The sequence below is a fragment of the Engystomops pustulosus genome, chromosome 7 (genome assembly GCF_040894005.1).
Source record: "Engystomops pustulosus chromosome 7, aEngPut4.maternal, whole genome shotgun sequence".
Lineage (NCBI taxonomy): Eukaryota > Metazoa > Chordata > Amphibia > Anura > Leptodactylidae > Engystomops > Engystomops pustulosus.
Window position 1 is genome coordinate 108,320,691 of NC_092417.1, and position 24,207 is coordinate 108,344,897.

Here is a 24,207-nt window from a genome sequence, read left to right on the forward strand (position 1 = left end):
CACCCGGCGCAGACCTACCTGGCAATCGGAGGACGGAGTGGCGCCTGTCATTTGGAACCCCTGCCGAGTCGGAGGGACTGAAGCGGAGACCGGGCGCCGCCACTGTAGCTGGGGAACCAGTGAAGCAGGATCTGCCGCTGTAGGTGCCTCGCGCCACTGTGTCCCGGGGCCGGGTGCCGGGAACTGGTGAGGTGTCGGGCCTCCCGTTCGGGGTCGAGGACGGCCGCGGTGGCGTGGCGCGCGCAGCACGTGGTGTGCCGGCGCCATTGAAGATCTGGCGCGCCGCCTCCTCCTGCTCTCCGGGCGCTGCCTGCTCGTTCGCTCCTCCTTCCGGGACCCGGTGTCGGCGGCAGGCGAGGAGTCGGTCCTCCGGACCGTGACTGAGGGCGGCCGCTGCTGTAAGGAGTGTGCGGCACTTGGTGTGCCGGCGCCATAGTGAAGTGGGCGCACTTCCCCCCCCCTGCCTTCCAGGCGCTGCCGCCGTTGTGAATCTGAGGGTCAGCTCAGGAACTACTGCCTCGGGGTCCTGTCTCAACTGCTGCTGAGAGGTAGGCTGCTTGTCTGCTCCCCTGGCCACAGAACCTCTCCTCACATAGCACACCCGTGTCAGTGAAGAAGAGACTTTCCTGACCCCCCCCCCCTGCTCACATCGCTATCTGGCACTGAAGGGGTTACTTCCACTATACTACATAGAGCTCGGTTTTAGTCCTTCTGCTGTCTACCCTGGTGTATCCTTAGTGACTGTCTGATTCAATTTAACCCTCCTTGAAAGCTTACTGGGTTACTGGTGCTGTATGCTTGTAATTCACACTGATAGTACAATGGGCAACAGGAGGAGAACAGCTAAACAAAGCAAGGCGCCATCAGGTGCCTCTGCGCCGCCATCCGATGACGAATCAGTTCCTGGAGACCCCCTGTACCATTCTCTTGACCCTCTGGATAACCAGGCGTGCTCCACCTCACAAGCTGTTTTAGCGCAAATTCAATCTAATGCGGCAAGGAAGCTGGGCAGGTTTTCACGCGCTCAGCCTACCTCTCCTCATGGATCTCCTGGTCCCTCACCCTCCATGTTTGATGGGTCTCAGAGCCCATTGCAACCCGACGATCCGGAAGACATCCCTATGGATCCATCTGAGGTGCTTGACAAGAAATTTGCTGAAGTGTTAGCGGCCATTAACTCCTGCCAATCTAAGCTAGTTAACAAAGTGGATGAGCTCCGTCAGGACTTTGTCATCCTGAGACATGACGTTCATAAAGCTAAGGAGCGGATAACGGAGACGGAGCGCCGCATTTCTGACGTTGAAGATGTCCAGAGACCAATGCCCGCTCAGATTACTGATTTACAACGTCAGATGGCTGCCGCTGCAGACAGGGCGGACGATTTTGAGAACCGCTTAAGGCGCAACAATATAAGAGTTGTTGGTCTCCCCGAGAAAGCTGAGGGTCCTGATCCGGTCGCCTTTTTTGAAAAATGGATGAAGGACTTGCTTCCTGCAGAGACTTTTTCGCAGTTTTTCACGGTAGAAAGGGCCCATAGAGTCCCAACCCGCCCTGGCCCTCCGGGGGGAAATCCCAGGCCTTTCCTAGTTAGACTACTACACTTTAGGGATAGGGACGCAATTCTGCGTGCGGTTAGAGGCAAAGGGGAGATTCTCTTGGGTAATAACAGAATAGCATTTTACCCCGATTTTTCTGCTGCGGTGCGGAAGCAGCGCACCCACTTCAATGAGGTTCGCAGTCGCCTAAGGGATAAGGGGTACAAATACTCGATGATTTTCCCTGCACGCCTCCGTGTGATAGATGGTCAGAGGACCCGTTTTTTCACCTCCCCGTCAGAAGCCATGCAATGGGTGGACTCAGCCCCTAGGGCTCCTGGAAGTGCTAGGGCGGCCCCTCCTCCCTGATCTTGGGCTGGAATATACTCAAAGTCCTTCCTTTTAGTCAGGAGGCCCTGCGTGCCATAACTGGGGTCCCAGTTCTAATATAGCTAAGCAATGTCATACAATACTTCAAGGTGGATGCCTCCACCCCCTCTAGTAAATTACTGGGGGGTCACCTCTACACTGTATCTAAGTGATCGGTGCTATCCATCATTTACTTTCTAACCCCCTAACTGTAGGGGTCAGGTTCCCGGGATAAGCAGTTTTTTGGGTTTATCCTAGTTGGGGACCATAGTTCCTGGTAGTTAGATAGTTCGAGGGTATAGGTCTGCACTTCAATTGTTAGAGTGTTAGACAGGGGGTTATTTCTAATGTACAATTGGGTTACAGGTTTACTCATGTTAATGCTTTATTATGTGTTTTTTGTGGTAAAGTTGGGTGTATGTGTGTGTGCTTGGTTGTATGTGTCTATGTCCCCTCCATTTCTCTTTGCAGGTTCCAATTCTCCAACTATCCAGCCAGATCCATATCCCCCCTCACTCTTATGGCGCCAATTAAGGTAATAAGCTGGAACGTTAGAGGGCTAAATTCTAAATTTAAAAGAGCTATAATTTTGGATACCATTAAGAAACAGTCTCCCCATATAGTCTGTATACAGGAGACGCACCTTACAGGACAAAAAATTCTATCACTGAAACGTGCCTGGGTAGCTAGGGGTTACCACTCCTCATATTCAGTGTATGCAAGAGGTGTCTCTATACTGGTATCTAAATCCCTCCCAATAGAGGTGTTACAGGTGGCCATCGACCATTTTGGCCGTTTTGTCATACTGCATTGCTCCTTATGGGGGTCCTCCTTCACCATTGCCTCAGTGTACGTCCCTCCTCCTTTTGATACTGGCCCACTACAAGCACTGACAGATAAACTGGCAGCCATGCCCCCGGGTCCATTAATTTGTATAGGGGATTTTAATGCGGTGCCTGATCCATCTCTAGATCGCACTAGTGGGGTAGACCCTGCATCAACTCGATTAAATGAATGGATAATGTCCCTTAGCTTGAAAGATCTCTGGAGGGGGAAATATCCTTTGGGGAAAGAGTATACCTTTTACTCCTCAGTGCATAGGACCTTTTCTCGAATAGACCTGGCATTAGGCTCTCCTGACGTGCTCCCCATGGTTGACTCTATCTTCCACTGCCCCCGTAGTATCTCGGACCACTCTGCTTTGGTTCTCAATTTACTGATTGGTCCTCCCTGTGATTCCCGAATTTGGCGTCTGCACCCTGCATGGCTTTCTAATCCTACAGTGCAGATGAAAATGCAGACAGATCATAATGATTTTTGGGAAACCCATCATAACCATCCAGATCCGTTGCTTCTGTGGGACGCATACAAGTCCTCTACGAGGGGGGCGATCATCTCCGGGGTGGCAGGGCATAGGAAGGTCATGGGCGATAGAGAAAGAGGGCTGACCTCTAGACTTCAGGTTGCTGAAAAGAGATACATAGAGAATCCCAGTGGGGACAATAAGAGGGCCTGGGCGCAGGTACAGCGGGAACATCTTGCTCTGGCCAAGGAACGCACTAGCAAACGCCTTTTGGCTTCTGAAGCCTCAGTTTTTGAATTTGGGGACAAAAATGGTAAGTTACTTGCATACCTCTCCAGGGCGGAACGACCATGTGCTTCGGTCCCCTTTATAGCAGACGCGAGTGGGGCCTTGGTACATGTTCCTACCTCCATAAATAAGGTGTTTACAGAATTTTATTCTTCCCTGTACAGTCCTAGCATATCTACTACGGCTGCCGAAATGGATGCTTTTTTGGATGACCTTCCTCTGTGGCGCCTAACCCCTGCCCAATCTCTAGAATTAGACTCCCCCATCTCAGCAGAGGAGGTGGAATTAGCTATTCAGTCTCTTCCGTCAGGTAAGACACCTGGTCTAGACGGGCTGGGGGGAGAATGGTATAGGAGTAAATGTGAATTTTTAGCCCCTAAGCTGCTTGATGTTTTTAACACAGCCCTGGAGCATGGCTCGTTGCCTCCCTCTATGAGAGAAGCCTTAATAGTAGTTCTCCCGAAGCCCGGGAAAGACCCTTCTCTCCCTGACTCTTATCGACCTATTTCTCTCCTTAACACCGACGTAAAAATTCTAGCCAAAATCTTGTCAACCAGACTAAATAAGGTGATTTTGTCACTGGTGCACCCGGATCAGACGGGATTTATGCCCGGCAGGGGAACGGATATTAATATTCAGAGATTATTCCTAAACATAGAAGCAGCTGCGGGTTCTCCTGATCATGGCTTTGTTCTTTCACTTGACAATTGCAAGGCCTTCGACTCGGTCGAATGGCCATATTTATGGGCCGTACTGGCTAAAATGAGAATAGGCCCCAGATTCCTGGCCCTTGTCCAGCTTTTATATCAGGGTCCGAAAGCCAGGGTCAGAACTAACCTGAATGTCTCTGCCCCCTTCCCCATGGGCCGGGGCACCAGGCAGGGTTGTCCGTTGTCCCCGTTACTTTTTGCATTGGCCATTGAGCCCCTTGCTGCGGCTATTCGCCTCTCCGCTGATATAGCTGGATTGGTGAGAGGGTCGATCACGGAGAAGGTTTCTTTATACGCGGACGACACCTTAGTATACCTTGGAGACGTTGGCGCCTCTCTAGTATCCCTTCTTTCCCTAATTGACAGATTTGGTTCCATCTCAGGCTTACGGGTAAATTGGGATAAGTCAGTTCTCTTCCCTTTATCCGGTAATACCAATCTTAACCTATCTATCCCCTTGCAGGTAGTTTCCAGCTTTAGATATCTGGGTGTCAGGGTGTCCCGTAGGGTCCAGGATTATGTTGCAGTAAATATTGACCCCCTGATAACAGACACAGAGAAACGGTTGCAAGCCTGGTCCACATTACCCTTATCCCTTTATGGTCGCATCAATATTTTTAAAATGATCTATTTACCAAAATTCTTATATCTACTTCACTCCTGCCCGGTGCTACTCCCTAAACTAATATTTAAACGTATAGACAGTATCTTAAGAACATTCTATTGGCAAGGGACCAGCCCACGTTTCAGTCTGGCCGTGCTACAGGCGCCTAGATCTCGAGGTGGATTAGCGGCTCCTGACTTATACTTTTACTATCTAGCATCCCAACTTGTCTACGCACAGTGGTGGATCGACATAGATAGGGGGAATGCAGCCACTGCCTTGGCTGGGTCTCTGATGGGGTCATATGAAGCTCTTACGAACCTTCTATATAGGTACAAATCCCCGGCCCTAATCCCAATTCCTCTGCGTACCGTAGCTGTATGCTGGCGAAGAGCTCAATCGCTAGTCAGCCCCTCCTCTCCCCCTCCAGTGTCTCCCAGATCTCCCATCTGGTTAAACCCTTGGTTCCCACACCTTCTCTCCTTGCCTGGGTGGATGATGTGGGGGGCTGCAGGCGTCAAGTTCATCGGCCAATTGTTATCCTCAAATTCTGAGCTACTCTCCCTTCGTGAACTGAAAGAGAAATATTCCCTGCCCCCCATGGCGTCCTTCCACTACTCCCAACTGAGACACGCCTTTAAGGCCCAGTTTGGGTCCCTTACATTGTCCACTGAATTCTCTAAACTGGAAATCCTGCTAGGAACCCCTGATCTATCCAAAACTCTCACACAAGTGTACACTGTTCTGCAAGCACAGGGAGTTAGACCATTTGACCGGGCTCAGGGGCGCTGGAGAGAGGATATCCCAGACCTCTCAGAAGAGGAATGGGGGGAAGTTGAGCACTCATACTTTGACTCAGTGGTAAGCGCTAGGGATTTCCTAGTACAAACAAAATTCCTCCACAGAATTTACTACACACCGGTAAGACTTAATCGTATGGGGGCTAGACAGGATGATAACTGCTTCAGATGTCAGGTAGCCTGTGGTTCTTTCCTACATTGTGTGTGGGCATGCCCCAGGGTCAGTGCCTTTTGGACAGAAGTGCTAACATTCCTCAGCAATCAATTTGGTTTTCCCCATATAGCTAACCCTAAGGTTTGCCTCTTGGGAGTAATAAACGAGGTCATTGGTGGCCATTATGACAGGATCTTCTTTAGACTCGTTCTGTACTATGCGCGTAAGGTGGTGATTATGTCCTGGAAGGATCGTGACCCCCCTCCCCTGCAGAAATGGATATCGCTGGTCAACAAGGTTATCCCTATGTATTACTCGGTATACAATAATAGACAATGCCCTCAAAAATTTGAATTTATTTGGTCTAGATGGAACATGAACTCTAACACTGCGGTGTAAAGTAGATATCATAAACGTATCCTTTTGTCTGGCTCGAACCCCATGTGAAGAGGGTGGAGTGTTATGTAGTTAGTGTTATGTCTTTGTATGTCTGCATGAATGGGTGTCTGAATGTTTGTTCATTAAGTTCCAACTGCGGCGATTACATGCTGTATATGTACTGATATGGTCACCTATTTCTGATATTAGAATGCTATTTGACCGAATGCAATATCTGAATATGCTGTTCTGCTATTCTCAAGTATTACTACGCTGCGCCGTAGTCTAATGTTTTAAGGTGTTATTGTTGAATTTAAATAATTGAAAATTCATAAATAAAATCTTTTAAAAAAAAAAATATTAGTGAATTCCAAATCAAACCTTCATTTTGTTTGAAGTTCAGTCAAATAAATAAGGTTTTACAAGCTTGTAAGGGTTTCTATTAACAGAATTTACAAAACCAATATAGAAATAAAATGGTCCTTAAAATAATGGATTCTAAAATTTTCTGAAACTCGAATGCTAAATATGTCAACAATAATTTCCCACTAACTTGAAGTACAAAATGTCACCAAAAAACACCTGGGCAAGTTAAAACCTTCTAGAGTCATTACCGGATAAAGTGACACATGCTGTTTTTTAAAAATAGGTTGTGGTCATCAAGGTGCAAATAAGTTTAATATTAATAATATTAAACTTATTAATAATAATAATAATCTTTATTTATATAGTGCCATCAAATTCTGTAGCGCTTTACATATACAAATAAAATAAGACATTACAGAATAACTACAGTCATATGAAACAATAAGAGTGAGGACCCTGTTCACAAGAGCTTACAGTCTACAGGGATTAAATTGTTTAACTTCATATTGAAACTTACAATGTAACGGCTGTGTTTGCCACCAAAATAGTTTCAATCTTGTCATACAATTACTGTCTACTTCTTTAACGTCAAAAAAATTCCATCTACCGTTTTTTTTTCAACTATAAGGCACACCGGATTTTAAGGCGCACCTGATTAGAAGGATGAATGACCAGCAGGTGGCAGACCTGTGCACAGTTTAAGGCAGCTGTTGTCTGTAAGTACGGTTCATATATAAGGAGCACTGGACTCTAAAAATCAAAGGATTTTTTGTGCGCCTTATAGTCCAAAAAAAGCGGTACATTATCAAGGAGCAAACTAAATCTAAAACAGTATACAATACAGTGAAGCTTATGACAAGTTATTTTCTCACAGGTTTACACCATTATGTCTGTTTCAGATGTAAGTAATACAATGTCTTACCTGTCTCTGGTCTGGTCTTTCCAATGCTGCATTGGCTCCATATGCATTACAAGATTCCACAATGAACTCGGAGTTGACACCCAACAGCGAACTTGACTCTCCACAAGATCCATCAGCAACTATAATGATCTTGGGCCACTCTCCTTGAGACATTTTTCTTGTGTACTCTTCAGTAAACTAAAACAAGTAAATAAACTGTTTGTAAATACAATCAGTTTCTGAATGTCATATTATATTTTGAAAACATAAAAGACGAAAAACAATGGTGTTATTCCCTGCAGGTCATGGCACTTTAGTAAAACAGATTATACAGTATTGTTAAGTTTTGCTATATTAGATGGGTTGTCCACTTTCAGTGAATGTTTGATATGGTTTGTGTAAGGAAAAGTTTTACAATTTTCCAATATACTTTTTGTATTCATTCCTTATGGTTTTCTAGATCTCTGTTTGCCGTCCTGCTATAGAAAGCTGCTGTGTTTACTTCCAGTAGAGATCTAGAAAACCGTGAGGAATTGATACAGAAAGTGTATTGGAAAATATTTGCTGAAAGTGGACAACCACTTTAACCCCATAAGGACAGGACCATTTTGCAGCTTAAAGGACATCTACTACCAGGATGAAAGACTGTATGCAAATGAGCCTGAGGAGCTCTGGGCTCCTTTTACACCTATGGTGCCTAGAGCCTCTGAGACTCATTTGCATACAGTCCTTATTCCTGATGGAAGATGCCCTTTAAAGAGGATATTATACCATTATCAGATTTAATGATGGTAGACTGTCCTCACTGACATAATTGTTACCTTTTCTGCTTGCACCTTTTATCTTTATTTCTGGAACCTCAGTTTTCATAAGAAATAAACTTAAAAAAAAAATCTGTAAATGTGCAAGAATACTCCTTGTGTAGCCCACTTGTTACTAGTGTGGCTGCGCAAGGAAAGTCTTCTTGCAGATGAGCACTCGCATACAGGCGGGTGACGTCACCAACAGTGCGGGTGGGCAAATATTTAGTGGTGGGGTGTGAATATTTTAGAAGAAGACGGCAGAACAAAGAGGAGCTACAGTCAGTCAATGTCAGATCTTCATATATGCGGGCCTTCGACTTTTAAGGGGCCCACACCTGCCCAAACTCGGGCCCTATATTTAGAAATATTATAAGACACGCAGTCGAAACAAGTCAGTGGCGCCGCTTCAAGTACACATTCACAGACGTGGTCTTGTACCTGGTTGCCGACACTGAGTGACGCGACGCCAGAAACATCGAGACCGTCACCTGCATGCATGTGCAGCATGAAGCACTGCCTGTGGTGTATCACAGGTGTGGATGGGTCATCGGCCTGGCTCCTGCTCCAGCAGACAGTGCCCGTCCTCTGAGTCAGGCGGTTCCAAAAATAAAGAATAATGGATGAAGTCCCCAGAAAAAGTAACAAGCATGTTAGCGAGAACAGTCTACTATCAGTAATTCTGATGGTAGATGTCCTTAAAGGCTCAGATTAATTTTTTGTAATAGGGCATGTGTCGCTTTATATGGTTACTTGAGCACATTAATCAGGGTTTCTGACAGGTGCTCTGGAACGGGTCCCAGTACCCTTTATCTATAAATATAATGGATTCCAGTTGCACTGTATCAATGCTTGTTAAATTTTTTCAAGAAGTTTTCAAAACAGCAGTTAACAGTGACGTTTTGGTCAACCATTGACCTTCTCCAGACACAAAGTTGCTGTGGACACTATAATAGAGAGGCTGCATATAGCAGCATGTAGCGCTGTGGGGTAGTGCAAGTGGCATCTGCGCCTTTATACACGTGCGGTCATTATTTGTTGGTCCGAACACCCCCTCTCCTCCTCTGTTGATCGACTCCACCCCCCTCTTTCGATATCGTGCACTGGAAGGCAGAAATGCCGGCCTCATCCTCGGCTCTCTCAACACTCCCGCGCATGTGCAGCCTGTGTGCTTCTTTTACATATGAACTAACAGGAGAATCAGTAGAATTCGAGCGGAGGAGCAGAAGATCACAAGTTTTGACTGGGATTTGGGACACCACTATGATAATGACAGGTGTCCTTTAAACAAGATACAAACTACAACTGTTGTAGTTACTATAAAGTCCAAGATAGGGGATAGAGGATACTCCTCTTCCAGCCTCTAAAAGTGACTCATCCCAGGCAAAAAGTGAGTATTCTGTGCTTTCTGCTCCTTTGAAAATTACTTTAGCCATTTTTTAATAGGTAAACAGGTGATATTTTACACAAAAAAGGGAATACTGGAAATGATATTTAATTTCTGATCTGGGGGAGCTGTTAAATTAGTGGTGTTAAAGCTAGAGACACAGTACCTTCACAATGTGGTCCGCAAGAAAGCTATGCAGACAAATGGTTCCATAATAAAAGTCACTACTGAGCACATGGGGAGGCGGCTGTAGAGAAGCTCAATGCATACAGCACCTCAGAGCCTTTGAAGAACCTGCTTCCATGGATTTGAGATATTCTACTACTAACATTATACATTCATGTGCAGTACTGTGCTAAAGATGTGGGTAGGTATGGAAAAAAAAACAACTAAGAATGCTTTCTTGGACATTCATCAACTAAGAAAATTCTAATACAATAAACAAATGAAATCTAAATTAATATTCTCTGTGACAACCCTGTGCCCACAAAGTGCCATTCATTCTGCTATAGACACTTTAACTTTGGCTTGTATAGACACTTTAACATAGTTTTTGCAAAAAACTAAATTAGCAAAAAGGTTGTCCCAAACATCCTGATTTCAGCATGCAGCAGAAGATGTGTCTTTTAAAGGGACATCTACTACCAGGATAAAGGATTGTAAACCAAGCATACAGGGACATACTGGCTGGCAACAGAGCGCAGGCATATGTTAAATTCCCACAGAGAATAGATAATATTGACAGCATTTTCAATCTGGGAAAATACATGGCTGCAGTATCCTGTAGAAAATATGTTTGACAGTCCTCATTCTGTGCTTGTAGAAAGTATATGCTACAAAAGAGTAAAACCTGCTTGCACCCAGAAAGGATCCAAACTGTTGACATCTAAAGCTTGCCTGTAGCTCTGTAAAATATGACTACATCAAGCTTTTTAAAAATCAAGTCCAAATTGAAAGGCATATTGTAAAATTGAGATAACAGATACTCCCAGTGACAAACAGTTTGTACTTTTTTTTTATTACTCAAGCAGACACATTTCAGGCCAATCTATAATTAATAGGCTCTGCACAGACAACAAACAAGGGCTTTATTGCTGGACTTCACAGAGGCAAACCTGTCGTCACACAAGATGAATGTTCAAAATTTTCCAAAGTTCCAAATAACAGGCTCAAGGTCCAAATTGTGTCATCATGCAAATATTCCTCCATTATACCTTCAAATTAATTCTGTTCTCTTTTCCTCTATTAGAATGTATATTACATTTTAAGAGAAAAATGTTAAATTATATTGGAGCCCAGCAGTAGCTCTGTTTTAGGTGATAATAGTGTATCCAGTATACATGAATTATATCTTCTCCCAAAATATTTATACAGTTCAGATCTCTAGAAGATTTGTTCTGCTGCATTTACCGCTTCTTTACTCTCAACACTTCACTGCCTTCATATCTATATTTGGGATTATCCTACCCTTCAATTTTATCATGATTTCAGCAGTTCTTTTTGAGGGTCTATTAAGGCATGACGATATTCTTAAGTACCTGCTCTTTGAGAAATAGATGACATAGTAACGGATTCCACGGCATACAGCAAAAAATCATTTATGAAGATCTTGGGTTGAGGTCTATAAAAAGTATATTATTATTATACTGTAGCAGAAAGTATAAATTGTGAATAAAAATATTTATATGAACTTTTGTATTCTTTATAAATTTTCGATGAGATCTTACTTATAATGTTTCAATCCATCACTGCATGAACTAAATGTGAGCTATTGCTAAAATAACTACATGCTGAAGTCAGTCAGTAAGTGAGAACAAAGGTATCTTTAGAAACCAAAAGTGGCACTAGGCATCCTGACCAGCTCATGGTAACAGCCAAGGGTGCATTACCAATCCTCGTTGCTATATATTTTTGAATAGAGGTATTTTTTTTTGTCTCTCAACTAGAGATGAGCAGATCCCAACTTTCAGTTCAGGTTCGGGTTTCTCGTTCTTCAAACACAACCAGGACAAACTGGCAGATTGGCGGCACTAGCTACTGGTGTAATGGCCTGTGGGATGGACAATTACCATCTAGTGACAACCATTAAAATGCATGAATTTATTTCTTGAACAAAGGATTATGCTTTCTCCCTCAAAATGTGCAGTCCTTCATTCAAGAAATAAATCCATGCATTTATCTACTTGTTGGCGCCTATCTGTCCAATATTTTTGCCTCCAATATAAGACATGTCCTCCATTTCTCTATGCAAGGTCATGGTGCGGTGGGACAATGTGTGCTCCCTGCACCATGACCGGGCGCCATAGGAGTCAATGGAGATGTGTGAATGAGCCCCTATGCTGATAGGCAGGGGTTCGGTCGTTGTGGTATTGATGACCTATCTTATTAGCAATTTTAGATCATTACTCTCTCATGGTTAACATTAATACATAAACCTCTCAGACACAAGATTGCAGCATCACAATGCAACCAGATAATAATTCTATTGTTATATAAATGCTCTATAGAGTATAACATAGCACAATCTTGCCTTACCTAGGAGGATAGTCTTTCTAAGGTAGAAAATCACAGAACATTTAAACCACTAAATACATTTTTCTTCTACAGTGTAGTTCAACTAACATATTTTTGTATTGCCTCATTACCTTCCAGTCTTACAACACAGTTGGCGGTAACTGGAATAAATAACTAGAAAAGCACTTGGCAAATAAACAGCATTTCTATGTGTTTGCCTATTGTGTTAATAAAGAGGCCAAACAGAGCTAGCTATGGCAGATAACCAACTATTTGAGTAAACCCCAGTGGAAAACAAAGCTAAGGATATGTTATCAAATATAGTTTTCATTTCTTTGAAATGGAACACGTACTTGATGTGTCTGGCTTGTGGGAGGTTTTGTTTGCATTAATAAGTTGGACTTTAATTTGTAAACTAAAGATTCACACTATGGCGAAGCTTATCATAGTTGACATATGTTTTTAAAGTAATTAATTTCACTTTGCGTTGGCATGTTTTTTAATTAAGCCATTGTTCCGTGCTGGGAAGACTGGTCTAACTGGCTGTCTTATTGGATGTCTATTGCCTAATCACATAGTAGGTTCCAGTCTCATCAGTTGATCAGAACATAGAGTTACTGTTTAAATATTTGCCTCGATTGCCCTCCATAAAATGTTTTAGCAAGGTACATATCCGTTTTGCTGTCAAGCGGTGATAGGATTGTAATAAACACTGTTGGAGTAGAATTTTGCTGTTTCAGGTAGTGAAAAAGCAAACCTTCAACACTTACACACAGGGCACTTGAAAGGGGTTTTCTAGGTAAAAAAAAAAAAAAAAAATCTTCTGAATCATACAAGTCTCTTCATTGCCAGCAATGCTTTGTCCCTTACCACACAATTTCTGGTAACATTGCAGCTGTTTAACTTTTCGGTGTTAATGTAAGCATGTTTAGGGGCAACTAACCTCTTGACAGACTCTTGACTCTGTCTAAACACCAACCACTTTTCTGTTGTAGGACCACTTTTAATCTGCTGGGGTGGGTCTATAACAACTTATCACGTCTATTAGCTGGAATTTCTTCCCATTCATCTTTGTTCATTCAAATTGATTAGAGAAAGTTTGTGCACAGGAAATTTCAGCTAAAGCCACAGATTCACAATGGGATACTGACTGGATCATTTCAACCCATTTACATGCCTTCATTGAAACCATTTCAATATAGCTTTGGCTGTGGGTTATGGTTGTTGTCTAGTTGGATGGTGAAACTACACCCTCATCTTAAGCCTTTGTAGTCAGGGGCGTAACTAGCAGAGGCTGGGCCCCATAGCAGACCATTGAATGGGGCCCCATTCCCCTTATATATATATACACATATACAGCATATATACACACGCATCCAGTATATACAGGATACACACAGATGCAGCATATATACTCATGCATCCAGTATATACACAACATACACACAGATATACAGCATACACACACACATCCAGTATATACAGCATACACACAGATATAAAGTATATATACACACACATCCAGTATATACACAACATACACACAGATATACAGCATATATACACACACATCCAGTATATACACAACATACACACAGATATACAGCATATATACACACACATCCAGGATACACACACATATACAGCATATATACACACGCATCCACTATATACAGCATACACACACATATACAGCATATATACACATGCATCCAGTATATACAGCATACACACAGATATACAGCATACATACATTAACACATCCAGTCTATACTCAACATACACACATATACACACAGATATACACATATACACACACACATGCAGTAATTTTACTTACCCACCTTCAGGTCAGCTCAAATGTCACTCGGTGGGTTTCAGGGGTGTACCTAGACTGTCTGCTGACTTAGGCGAGCCATAGAGAGACACCCCCCCCCCCCCCCCGCCCATGCATACAGTGTCCTGCCATGTAATCATAGTATCATAGTATCATAGTATATAAGGCTGGAAGGAGACGCAAGTCCATCAAGTCCAACCTTTAAGAATTAAATAAATGTTTTATCCCCGTAACCCGTGATATTTTTTCTCTCCAGAAAGGTATCCAGGCCTCTCTTGAACATGTACATAGAGTCGGCCATAACAACCTCCTGCGGCAGAGAGTTCCACAGTCTCACTGCTCTTACAGTAAAGAACCTTTGTCTATGTTGATGGTAAAATCGCCTCTCCTCTAAGCGTAGAGGATGCCCCCTTGTCCTGGTCACAGGCCGAGGTATAAAAAGATCTTTGGAGAGATCCTTGTACTGTCCGTTCAGGTATTTGTACATTGTAATGAGGTCTCCCCTCAGTCGTCTTTTATCTATACTGAATACTCCCAAATTTTGTAATCTGTCATTGTATTCTAGTTCCCCCATTCCCCTAATAATCCTGGTTGCTCTCCTCTGCACCCGTTCCAGCTCTACTATATCCTTTTTATACACTGGTGCCCAAAACTGTACACAATATTCCATGTGTGGTCTGACCAGGGATTTGTATAAGGGCAAAACTATGTCTTTATCATGAGAATCTATTCCTCTCTTGATACATCCCATTATTTTATTTGCTTTAGCAGCAGCCGCCTGGCTCTGGTCACTAAAATTAAGTTTACCATCCACCAATACCCCCAAGTCCTTTTCAGCTTCAGTTTTACTAAGTAATTGACCGTTTAGAACATAATTATACTTTTTGTTTCCATGGCCCAAGTGCATAACATAATATAAAATGCATACAGTGTATCGCCATGTAGTATAACATGCATACAGTTTACCGCCATGTAATTTAAAATGCATATAGCATACCGCCATGTAGTAGAACATGCATACAGCGTAACGTCAGGTAGTATAAAATGCATACAGCGTACCGCCATGTAGTATAAAATGCATACAGAGTACCGCCATGTAGTATAAAATGCATACAGCGTACTGCCATGTGGTATAAAATGCATACAGCGTAACGTCAGGTAGTATAAAATGCATACAGAGTACCGCCATGAGGTACAAAATAGAAGCCCTGATAAATATCACAAATGTTGCATATACATACAGCATATACACACACATATACACAGATACACACATATATACATATATAATAATAATAATAATTCTTTATTTATATAGCGCACTCAGATTACGCAGCATACACGAAGATAAAGTAACCTTACCTCTCTGTTGTGTTCTTGTGTTCGACGCCTTGTCCTGCAGCGGTGGGGGAGCCGGGAGCGGGAAGACTTGATAGCCGGTGAGGGGGGAGGGGGGATATGGAGCCTGTAGCTTGAGCAGGGGCAGTCGGAGCAGGGAGCTGAGGGGGAAGGGGGAGACAGGAGCGGAGCAGGATTGAAATGGGAGCTGAGCGGGGTTGACATGGGAGCGGAGGGGGAGCCGGGAGCGGGAAGACTTGATAACCGGTGAGAGGGGGGATATGGAGCTTGAGCGGGGGCGGTCGGAGCAGGGAGCCGGGAGCCGAGGGGGAAGGGGGAGACAGGAGCGGAGCGGGATTGAAATGGGAGCAGAGCGGGGTTGACACGGGAGCGCAAGGGGAACCGGGAGCGGAAATATGCGGGGAGTGGAGGGCAGGAGCACATTGACGGGCGGGAGCCCGGCTGGAAAGTGGTGCTGGCCGGTCAGCATGCGGGGGCCAAAGCTCAGTGCCTCCGGCGGGGGACGGACGCAAGGTGCCGGCACCACGTGAGGCGAGCGCGCGGGCCAGCCGAGCTTCTCATTCAGGGGAGGTACAGGGACCAGCAGGAATTATACTTTGCTAATGATGTGCCCGCCTGGGCCCGTCCCTCTACCTCTCCGCCCACCTGGTATGAGGCCTGTAGTCAGGGGAAGTAGTGGGACGGACCCGGAGACATATCATTAGCATAGTATAATTCTGCCGGCTCTCAATACCAGCGCTCTGGAGGCAGGAAGCAACTTAATAAAGTTTACTTTCCCCGTCCTTCGCGGGCCCCCCTGCGCCCGGGCCCCGTAGCACTCGCTACGGCTGCTACGCCACTGTATGTGCCAGCTATTCCCCATCCCCCCAGATAACTTATCTCCTTATAGCTTGCAGCTGGTCTCTCCTCACAATCTCCTGCCAGGAAGTGAATCAGTGCATGTGCCAGTGTGAGCTCCATTCTAGGAATGCAGGGGGCGCGGCTACAGCCTCACCGCAGAGAGAGATAGAAATCTCATCTGCACAATGTCACACAAAAGTCAAGATGGCAGCCCTCGACCCCAAGTCTGAAGTTACAGGGTCGGATCTAGGGGCGACTGAAACGGTGTACAGCAGGACTGATAGAGACAGGTTGGAATTATATCTGTGAAATGCTGCATAACAACATCAAATTAGAGAATGTGTTATTTTGGTTGCTGAGTACATAAAAGAAACTTGTCTTTGTGGAAATGCCCCATTAAGATAGTAGGGGCCCATAGGATGAGAGAGCTCATAATATGAGAGCTGGTAGAGGCACAGATTGATTTGAATAAGAGGACACATAAGAAAACTATCAAAAGCCCACTAACCTATTTAACCCTTTCCCTCCTATCCCTTTTCCTTATGACCTACCATTGCGCCAATGAACCCCCCTCCACTCCCCCAACAGGACCCCCTACAGTTGCACAGATACCAGAGTTTAGAATTGGGGGGAATTTAGAATTTTTACAATTTTCCAGCATTATATTTTTACAGTTACAGTGCGATTGCCTACAGACTATATTGCTACTGAATGATAGGCCAGGTGGCTTCTAAGAGCAATATGGCCAGTTTAGTTGCCGCAGGCAGATTTGACCATAGTACCCAACAGGCGTGCTGCAATAAACAGCTGTAACGGTTATCAAATGTGTCTGCAACTAAGCTTTATTGTTATTGTGTTATTCTTATCACAATCCAACATTTTTAAAATCCAATTGTCAGTATACAGTTCCTCCATGGGAGATGGGGAGAACTGGAAGTCCATGGAGGCATGCTGTTATTTCTTATGATCAGATACATACAGGAGATTTTAGGCTGAAAAGGACCTTATGTGACATCACCCTGATCACGTGACATGAAGTGCTAAATAGTGTGACATAAGGTATGGGTAAAAGTAGATGTGAGGACACTTTCCCAGGTAATAGAACACTAAGGTTGATTTTATGGGGATGTGAGGGAAACAATTTAAGCTAAAAGAAGGGCGCCAATTAGGTTAACATGGAGCCCTACTAGCCATCACTAGTTGTATTTATAAAAATGTAGTTCCAGATTACCTTCAAGTCACAAAATGGATGCGTCCTTATGGGGTTAAACATTCATCTGTATTTTTACCAACATTAATACTGCTGTGTTTTTATCTCACATACACAACCACAGTATAGTATAGCAGTTAATTACTTTATATCTAACCACAGGTCATTCCCAACTATCTTTAGAAAGTTTTCACTAATAGTCTATTTTTTGTTTTGCATCAGTGATTTTCCAGATGTTTGTGTATTACATGTCTCTATGCTCAGGATTTTTCCATTGCTGAAAAACACTGGAAAATTTCTATGCAAGATGCAGACAGAAAGAAAATTGGTAAAGGTTGAATCCTGGCACAGTAGGGATAAATAACCTGAAAACAAATCTGGTTAAGCACAGACATTGCAAAGGAGAAGAGACCTAGCCTTGATGAGGGGATATTTACTTGTTGGCAGATTACATTGGGGCCCCCCTTTACTAATTAAAAGGCCCTAGAGGCCTCCCTTTACTAATTAAAAGGCCCTAGAGGCCCCCCTTTACTAATTAAAAGGCCCTAGAGGCCCCCCTTTACTAATTAAAAGGCCCTAGAGGCCCCCCTTTACTAATTAAAAGGCCCTAGAGGCCTCCCTTTACTAATTAAAAGGCCCTAGAGGCCTCCCTTTACTAATTAAAAGGCCCTAGAGGCCCCCCTTTACTAATTAAAAGGCCCTAGAGGACCCCCTTTACTAATTAAAAGGCCCTAGAGGACCCCCTTTACTAATTAAAAGGCCCTAGAGGCCTCCCTTTACTAATTAAAAGGCCCTAGAGGCCCCCCTTTACTAATTAAAAGGCCCTAGAGGCCCCCCTTTACTAATTAAAAGGCCCTAGAGGCCCCCCTTTACTAATTAAAAGGCCCTAGAGGACCCCCTTTACTAATTAAAAGGCCCTAGAGGACCCCCTTTACTAATTAAAAGGCCCTAGAGGCCTCCCTTAACTAATAAAAAGCCCCAGCCTCCCTTTACTAATAAAAAAATACCCTAGCTGCCTTCCTTATACAAATAATAACCTTATATACTTACCCTTGATGTCTTCTTCCGCATACCTTCGCTCCTAATGGCGATCCACCCACCTTCTGTAGCTCCTGCACCACCCGCCTCTGGTCACGTGACTTACGCGACCTGACGTCAGGTCGCGTCAGTCACGTGACATGAGCCGCACGGTGCAGGAGCTACAGAAGATGGGCAGATCGCCGACGCGGGGCTTGTAGGTAAGTATGGGGGCCGAAACACGGGGGCGCGGCGGCAGCACTACACAGGGGCACCATAGTTCGGGGAACTTTCCCCGAGGCACACTCAACCAGGTTGAAAATCACTGCTTTAATATATGACTGAAAGCAGCATCTTTCAAGTTGCTTGGAACTGCAGGAAGATTCTTTATGTCCTGTCTGGTGTGCTGGGGAGATGGCCCGGGTGCCCACAGAAAGGGCTCCGAGTGCAGTCTCTGGCACCTGTGCCATAGGTTCGCCACCACTGCCATAAAAGATAGAGAACTATTGGCCATCAAACTTGCTCTGGAAGATTGGCAATATCTACTGGAAGGAGCTCACCATCCGGTCTGTGTATATACAGACCATAAAAATCTTGACAACTTACTGGTAGCGGCTTATTAGGTCAATTTCTGCTGAAGAAAATAAATATAGGTTTGCCATATCGCAACATACAGTGAACAAAATGATTTAAGTCTGGCAATGTTGTTTGACCTAGCCAAGATGAAATCTCAGACCCTCTCAATGTTCAACTATTTACCTCAGTGTCACGGGTGCTCCTGCGACCAATCACCTGGGTCGCAGGCGCACCCGCGCCACTCTCCGCTCCTCCTGGCCCCCGGCGTTCCACTCACCTCCCCAGGATCCAGCGATGACTTCAGCAGAGCGGCGCGTGCGGCCGCGCCTCCTAGGACGCGTGTGGCAGCTTCAAGAAATTTAAAGGGTGAGCTCGCCGATAACTGCCACTGGCCGGCCAGCCATACTGCTTAAATTCCAGCCCCTTCCTGTGTCCCCTGCCGGATCTTTGTGTCTTACAGCCTTGGAAAAAGCTCCCTAGTGATTATCCTGCGTTCCTGTGTCTCCTGCGTTCCTGTGTGTCCTGCTTTCCTGCTCCCGTGTGTTCCTGCTCCTGAGTTCCCATGTCCTGTGTCCCGTGTGCCTGTCTTCCCGTTCCCATCTGCCTGGACCTCCCGTTGCAGACCCCGGATCGGACTTGACGTTGCATCTCTGCCGCCTGCCCTGACCTTGTGACTGGACCTGACCACGAGACCAAGGTACCTCGACCTCGGCTGCCACCGCGTGCTAGTCTCACCTGTGGAATTACCTGGTGATACCCTGCCGCAGCAAGTCCAACCCGCTTTGCGGCGGGCTCTGGTGAAGACCAGGTGCCACTTAGACTCTGGTCCCAGGTGTCGGCTAGTACCACCTCCCGCAGTGGTCCAGTGGATTCACGCATCCCGAATCCTGACACTCAGTCTCTAGCTTTAACCCCTTTCTGATTAAAAGGAGATTTCAGACTGTACTTCATAAACTAAACACAAAAGATATCAACCAGATTTTTAAACTAATTTGAAGAAAACAGAAATATGTTAAAAAAGTATTAAAGATTCTCCATGTTCAAGGTTCTAAATTATCTAATTTGTTTACCATATCATAAAAATTTATTCTTTGACTCACCAAGTTTACGGCAATACCTCAGTTATATAGCTTTTTATTTTTTCCCTATTTTACAGAATAAAGACTCAATTTGAAGAAAATTGTGTCAATTTTAGCATTACCATCTTTTCAGAGGCATAACGTTTTTAATTTTTGGTTGACAAATCTGATTTTTTGCATGAGAGTTTTTGCATGAGAGTTACATTTTGATACGAGCAACAGTGTGGGCCAACCTTGTGAAGACTTACATAAAGCGTTTGTCATTGCCAACAAAGGATATATAACAAAGTATTGGGATGAACTTTTGTTATTGGCCAAATATTTATTTGCAAATATGCAAATAAATTCTTTGAAAATTAGACCGTGTGTTTTTCTGGATTTGTTTTCTCATTTTGTCTGGTAATTTAGGTCACTATGTCAATTACAGGCCTCTCATCTTTTTAAGTGGAATAACTTGCACAAATACTTTTTTTCCCCACTGTATCAAAACATCTTATACAACAGCAATTACTATTAAAATGGATTGAGGACCACCAGATGGTTAGTTCTAGGACAAAGCACTACTAGAATCTGATATTTATTACTTATGGATATAAACTAGTTGTAGAATAGTCATTAAGCGCAGGGCTTACACGTAACCAGATACCAGCAGGCTAGGAGCTTGTAGCTGATGAATATGTGCAAGAAACACACTCTCCTCATACAAGCTATTAATGCTAGACATAAATAGAAAAAGGGTAAAAGGTTCAAGCATTTGTGTTTCTATGGAGACACATGATGTGCACAAAAAGATGCATCTTCATATCCCTCAGCAAGATCATAATGGTGGCTTGAGAAATGCGACAGCTAACTTAACCAGAGTTCCATCACTTCATCCAAATGACTTCCATCATCTTTCTTGTGTAATTTTTGCATCCATTTCAGTAGCTCCTTTAAATTTGATCAGGCATTCAAGAAATTTTCAGTGCCCATGTAGTAATTATATCAAAGGGATCCAGTCAGCAGAATAGACTAGAATAGGTAGCGTTAATAAACCACTACCAGTATGTTGTCAAGCAGCTACATACCTTTCATATAAAGTTTTTTTCATGGCCCCGCATGGTGGAATCATCCACAAAATCAACTTTGAAGCGAAACGTATACTGGGTGTTTAAAGTCACAGAGGCAGAGTTTAACACGGTCATCAATCTCTCCACGCCATATATTAATTCCTTTTCAGTATTTGATGCCCTTATGTCCAGGTTCATCACTAACTGACGCTCCAATCATTTACCTCAGTTATATTACTTCAAAGTTGATTTTCTGGATGATACTTACCCATGAATGAAACATGATCTGAAAGGTGTTAAGCAGCTTGGTAGTTTATGAAGTCAATTTCTGTTGACCGGATTCCTTTAACCCGACATAATAATACTGCTTGGCGGGAGGTGTGTTCCCGCATTTTGCAGTACTATTACATCAAGCTTCTCGCACCCGCTCATGAACGTAGCCGGCGCCAGAGGCTGCGGGTGTCGGCTGTGTATTATAGCCGACAACCACCTCTAACACCCGCGATCGGAGATTCCTTCGATTGCGGGTATTAACCCCTTACGTAAAAGGGGCATCTCACCTGAATCGGACCACCTTGCGAAGCTTACTGGAAGATCCGCTTGAACAAGCAATCAAAGCATCCCTTTGGAGGTGGCACTCGGAGCCATTTCTGTGGGCACTCAGACCATCAGTTCACTAAATAGGACCAAATCTTCCTGCAACTTAATCGACACTTCTTTGGAACTGTGGGAAAAGTGAGAAGGTGTTGACAGAATGGCATTATCTTTGGAGATCCTCCTGCTGGACCCTCCATTCTTTCTCTACAGAGAGATCCTGGAGAGAAGCCACAACAAGAGTCTGATTTGCCCTCCTTCTTTCAACTGTATTGGTGGCCTCAATGGGCCGATACAATTGAAAGATGTGGAAGAACAGGTAGGAATAAGTTACTGCTTAAAATGACACGTTGGCACTTCACGGTAAATAACTGGATTTTGGTTGTTGTTTGGGCACTCGGTCTCCAAAAGGTTTGCCATCACTGCCCTATACACATATAATAAAGTAAAGAAAAAACACAAAATCCCAAAAAAATCCTACATATTTGGCATCCCCGCATCTGTGACAATCTGTATAATAACTATAAAATCTATAACAAATATATACATTTTTCATAAAATCCCTTCACAAAAATGTTCCCAAAAGTGATCAAAAAAAGTTATGTGCGCCAAAATAGAACTACTGAAAAGGACAACTCAACACATAAAAAAAAGCCCTAAACCAGCTCTGTCAACCAAAAAATAGATCTCCGAAAAGATGGCGATACAAAAACAAATGAGATTTTCTTTATATTAGTTTTTTCCAGTAAAATTGTACAAAAATATATATAAAAAAACTATATAACTGAGGTATCACCATAATTTTAGTGATCTATAGAATAGAATCAATAAGCCCTTATATGTCCAAATTGCCAAAAAATAAAGATTGTATAGCCAATAAGTGACAATGCATAATCTGCTCTGAATTGCGCAGCTTTCCTTCGATGCCCTGGCATGTGCCCATACGGCAGTTTACCACCACATATGGGGTATTGTTATACTCGGGAGAGATTGGGCATCAAACTTTGTGGATCGTTTTGTATTTTTTCCAATGAGAATGTGTACATTTCATAAATGTTTTTTGAAAAGTTATAACCACTTATATTGACACGTCAGATTTGAAAATATGGGCCGTGTCAGGAAGGCGAAAAGTGGCTTCGATGTTAAGGGAACAACTCAAGTGTAATGCTGTATTATGGGCAGTGCAGGGGATGAATAAGTAAAATTTCTTATTGCAATTCATTATTAAAGTAGCTGTAGTTTTTCCATGTGCCACCGTATACACTGACTTCTCGCTCCTAAAGTAGGGAGAACAAAAATCTTTAAGACCATCCACCATAGAAAACCCCTTTTTTTCTCACTCCCTTTAAAAAATACTAAAGCAATACTTTCTTTTATTTAGTTGAGAAAGGTAGTGCAAAATGTTGGCAGAGAAACAAATGTATTGTTTTTAGATCTTTTAAAACATAATAAAACACTATATTAGTTTGGTATTCTAGCAGTCATACTGACCCGAGGTGTCATTTGTAGTGCACTGTGAAAGCCGTAAAAATGGTGCCCACAAGAAAATCGCTCAAATGTGTTTTTCACAATTTAATTGCATTTGGATTTTTTTTTACCATCTTCCCATTTACCATTGTGGTTGATGGGCGTTTATCACCCAGCCATGTGCTGTGACCGGGATCTGGCCTGGACAAGCACACAACTGTGTGCAAGGGACCGTACTTTGACCCAAAACCAAAAAAGTTTTAACATACAGGACATGTGCAAACCTTTCCATTATACTTCCACTCCACTCCATTACCAATATACACTCACCGGCCACTTTATTAGGTACACCATGCTAGTAATGGGTTGGACCCACTTTTGCCTTCAGAACTGCCTCAATTGCTGGAAGCATTCCTCAGAGATTTTGGTCCATATTGACATGATGGCATCACACAGTTGCCGCAGATTTGTCGGCTGCACATCCATGATGCGAATCTCCCGTTCCACCACATCCCAAAGATGCTCTATTGGATTGAGATCTGGTGACTGTGGAGGCCATTTGAGTACAGTGAACTCATTGTCATGTTCAAGAAACCAGTCTGAGATGATTCCAGCTTTAAGACATGGCGCATTTTCCTGCTGAAAGTAGCCATCAGATGTTGGGTACATTGTGGTCATAAAGGGATGGACATGGTCAGCAACAATACTCAGGTAGGCTGTGGCGTTGCAACGATGCTCAATTGGTACCAAGGGGCCCAAATAGTGCCAAGAAAATATTCCCCACACCATGGCACCACCAGCCTGAATCATTGATACAAGGCAGGATGGATCCATGCTGTCATGTTGTTGACGCCAAATTCTCATCAGACCAGGCAACGTTTTTCCAATCTTCTACTGTCCAATTTCGATGAGCTTGTGCAAATTGTAGCCTCAGTTTCCTGTTCTTAGCTGAAGGGAGTGGCACCTGGTGTGGTCTTCTGCTGCTGTAGCCCATCTGCCTCAAAGTTCGACGTACTGTGCGTTCAGAGATGCTCTTCTGCCTACCTTGGTTGTAACGGGTGGCGATTTGA

At 43.7% G+C, this 24,207-nt stretch overlaps 1 protein-coding gene across 10 annotated transcripts in view; it reads right to left on the reverse strand.

The window, feature by feature from the left end:
* Nucleotides 1-24,207, reverse strand: part of LOC140070711 (uncharacterized) — a 99,143-nt gene that overhangs the window by 37,273 nt on the left and 37,663 nt on the right. For all 10 annotated transcript variants that reach the window (XM_072117524.1, XM_072117518.1, XM_072117517.1 and 7 more), the window contains one exon: nucleotides 7,430-7,606. In XM_072117524.1, coding sequence (XP_071973625.1) covers nucleotides 7,430-7,606 — 177 coding nt within the window. The remainder of the gene's footprint in view (nucleotides 1-7,429; nucleotides 7,607-24,207) is intronic.